This window comes from Seriola lalandi, unplaced genomic scaffold (genome assembly GCF_002814215.2).
Source record: "Seriola lalandi dorsalis isolate HSWRI2012SDOR001 ecotype SW California unplaced genomic scaffold, Sedor1 jcf7180002052055, whole genome shotgun sequence".
Classification (NCBI taxonomy): Eukaryota; Metazoa; Chordata; class Actinopteri; order Carangiformes; family Carangidae; genus Seriola; species Seriola lalandi.
The window spans coordinates 62229-65497 of record NW_019522608.1 but is presented as its reverse complement, the minus strand read 5'-3'; the positions used below and the strand labels follow the sequence as shown (position 1 = coordinate 65497).

The window sequence follows — 3269 nt, the reverse complement described above, 5'->3', positions numbered from 1 at the left end:
ACCTCCAGTAAAACCAGACGTCTGGCTAAAGTCTGCCGTATGTTTTGGAAGCAGAAAAGTGTGAGGTGGAACCCCAAGCAATGCTGTGAGGATTAATAACAGGAATAATAACTTTTTTTCTATAGCACCTCTCTTAACAAAGTTACAAAGTGTTTCACAAGCCAGAGTAGAAGTGAAAACGTAGAATGAATGAGAGCTAGCAGTGTAAGATGAAGAGCATATACGTGTTTTAAATGGAAAAGTTAAGCCAGCTGCTCAAACATTCCCATGCACGGCTCAAGTTTCTGGAATGAGCTCAGAAGAAGCAGGTGAATTTGTAGAGTTCAACTATTATTGAACTTCAGTTATGCTAGAAAACTCCACACAGACGAAGGTGGTAAACTGGTGTAAACAGCAACGTGCAAATACAAACCTACTCTGAATGAATTCTCAGATGCGTGTTCAGTTAGCTCCGAGGCTGAAGGAGCTCCGCCACACTTCAGACCTCGCTCTCTCAGGAGGCTGAAGATCTGTGGAGGAGCTGGCTGGCTGATGCTGTACAGAACCTCACTTGAGTTAAAGCTCCATGTTTTCTTCTTCTCCTGTGTTTTATTTGAAGTGTTGATCCATAAGAAGATATATTTGTAGTCTGAAGAACCAAAAACCATCTCAGTGTAGTCTCCTCTCCTCTCTCAGACTTCTCTCTTGAGCAATAATAACAACAGGTCCGTGAGCCAATCAGAAGAGAGGAGGCTCTCTTCTGATTGGATTAGAAAAAAATTGCCGACCCCTGGTGTGCTATCAGGGAACCGCTTAAATAGATTTGTAAAGAACATATTTGGAACCTGATCTTTGCACACAAAGGAAGCTAAGTATTAGACAACAGAGTTGTATTCTGTGTATTCTGTTAAACTACACTACATTTAGATGGCATGGACCCATTCAAAGTCAACAGGACCTGAAATGCGTATGGCAATTAAATTGTGTGTTCATTAGCCTGGATAGCATGTTTAAAGGTCTCATGTTTTACACTTTTGTTTTATTTAAAGTGTTGATCCAGAAGAAGAAGAACCAAAAACCATCTCAGTGTAGATTTACATCTCCTCTCTCAGGCTTCTCTCTGCAGCTCCTCTTCTATTGTTTTCTGAGTGATCCATGGAAATATAGCAGATTTCAGGTAAACCAAATCATGCAAGGTGGGACGGTGGGTCCAGGTGGGCGGGGCTTGGGCCGTGGCTGAGAGCGGTGACTGCTTTGTTGTGACATCACAAAGTTCCAGAAGTCCTGACGGCTGGTTTTAAGGCTCAGTTTCTGAATACAGGCTGTGTGCATTTCTGTGCATTGCTTTATAATCAAACAACACATGGTCATCTACCTTTATACTATATGGAGCTTTAAGTTAACCACATTAATTAACCATGGTAATCGATCACGGTTATAGAGATAATACTAACGTCTGGCATGGTTACTATTGTATTGTAATGTAACTGTAACCCTTTCTCCTGTCTGTACAGGCTGTGACTTGACTCCTCTGTGGAGTGACTGGATTTTCTCCTTCATGTGTTCATTTTAATTCAAATTTTTTATGATAATGAGACAGAGCCTATTTAATAGCGTTTACTTTTCAAACACAACTTGATTTAGATTCAGATTCATTTTGTTATAAGAAAGAAAGTTGAATTGCAGTCAGGAGGTACAGACTAAAAACACTATAAAGTGAGGGAGATTATGATTGAAGGAGATTATGCAGTGATGAGGGTGTGGAGAGATGGATGAAGTGAGTTTTTGAACTAAATTGAGCTGTTGTGTCCTGAAGTCAAACCTTCCTCCCTGGATTGAAACTGGGTGCAGGCATCAGGAGAGACCGCTCCAGAGGCGACTGTCATCAGGTTCTGGGTCTTTGCCTCAGACAGATGACTTCTCATGGCCGTTTCAATTCTGCTCTGAAGACTGAACACGCTCTCTATTGCCACAATGGAGACATGAATTATCAGCATCACTTCAGCCAGAGTTTTGAATTTGGGGAACATTTCTCACAGGGAAGTGATCGGAGTCTGTCTGAACGTGGGATTTCCTGATCCTGCAAACACTGGCTTCACCAGGAGGAAGCATCATGCAGCATGTGCTCCTTTCTGCAACATATCATTTTCTTCTTCATACTTGGCTTGACATTTCAGCTGTCACTCTCTCCACAGCTTTATCCAGAGGAAAAGCTCCACATTGCACTTTCAGTTCAGCAGCAAACAGAAGACGGATACAGTCAGAGAGCGGGCGGCAATATTTGCCACGTGGATAGAAACAAACGTGGATAAATGATAATGTTGCTCTGTAACAGCTGGTTGTGGAAATAAGCAGCTTTTGCTAACAAGCTCGGCATATAAACCTAATGTGATTTTAAAGTTGTGTTGGCAGCACCTGCCAGGTGAATGGTAAATGATCATAAGTGTAGATCAATTACCAGTGTGTTTCTAGTATTAGTCTTCTAAGCCACACGGGGGCGGGGCAATCCGGGGTTCAGTATCTCGCCAAGGGAAAACTCTGACACTCCACCGCTGGTGGAGCCGGGAATCAAACTCTCCGATTAGTGGACGATCTGCAAACAAAACCCGGACGAAATACACGATTAGCGCTGCTCACGTTGCGGCTGCTTCTCCACATACAGTTTATCTGCTGCTGGTTTTCTCTCTCTGTCCTCAGTGACTCTGCCTCTCTTCTCTCTCTCCACCCCTCGGCTCTGTCAGCTGGAACACAGCATTATGGAAGTTGCGCTGACAACACAGACTGGCCATGCTGGATTAGGCCACACCACACAGAGTTCTCCTGCTGTTGATGTCTGCCTTTTGCTTCGTGTGCCGGCGTTCGATTCCAATTCACAGTGTCTTAAACACAATGTGTTTGAAGGAAATTCTGCGTTCAAATTCACTGACGACTGTTTTGTTACACATATGACATGAGTTTTCATCCCTTTTTTTAAACTGCGGCCATTGTCTCTCCTCTCTGTCCACTTCAGCCATGGTGTCCACCCCCGATAACAAATCCACTCGTCCGGTCAGCGCCCCCGTTATGTCCCCGGTGTCTCCTGGGGAGGCGTCCCCATCGCCACTGCTGCCCGCCCTGCCTCGCTCCGACCGCCATGACGGCTGCACACCTAAAGGTCACCGCTCTGCAGACAGGAAGGCGGAGGTAAAGAAGGAGAGTCAGCCAGCTGAGTACGGCAAGAGCCACAGCCCCAGACCGCACGCCACTCCAGAAATCAAGGTAGTGACACGCCCCCCCCCCCCCCCCCCCCC

The 3269-nt window shown here is 45.2% G+C and overlaps 1 protein-coding gene across 1 annotated transcript in view; it reads left to right on the top strand.

The window, feature by feature from the left end:
• The window catches only part of epb41a (erythrocyte membrane protein band 4.1a), a 62789-nt gene that overhangs the window by 10958 nt on the left and 48562 nt on the right, over positions 1 to 3269 (top strand). Inside the window, exons 8-9 of the mRNA XM_023399563.2 lie at positions 2392 to 2401; positions 2990 to 3237. Of these exons, the coding sequence (XP_023255331.2) occupies positions 2392 to 2401; positions 2990 to 3237 (258 nt within the window). The remainder of the gene's footprint in view (positions 1 to 2391; positions 2402 to 2989; positions 3238 to 3269) is intronic.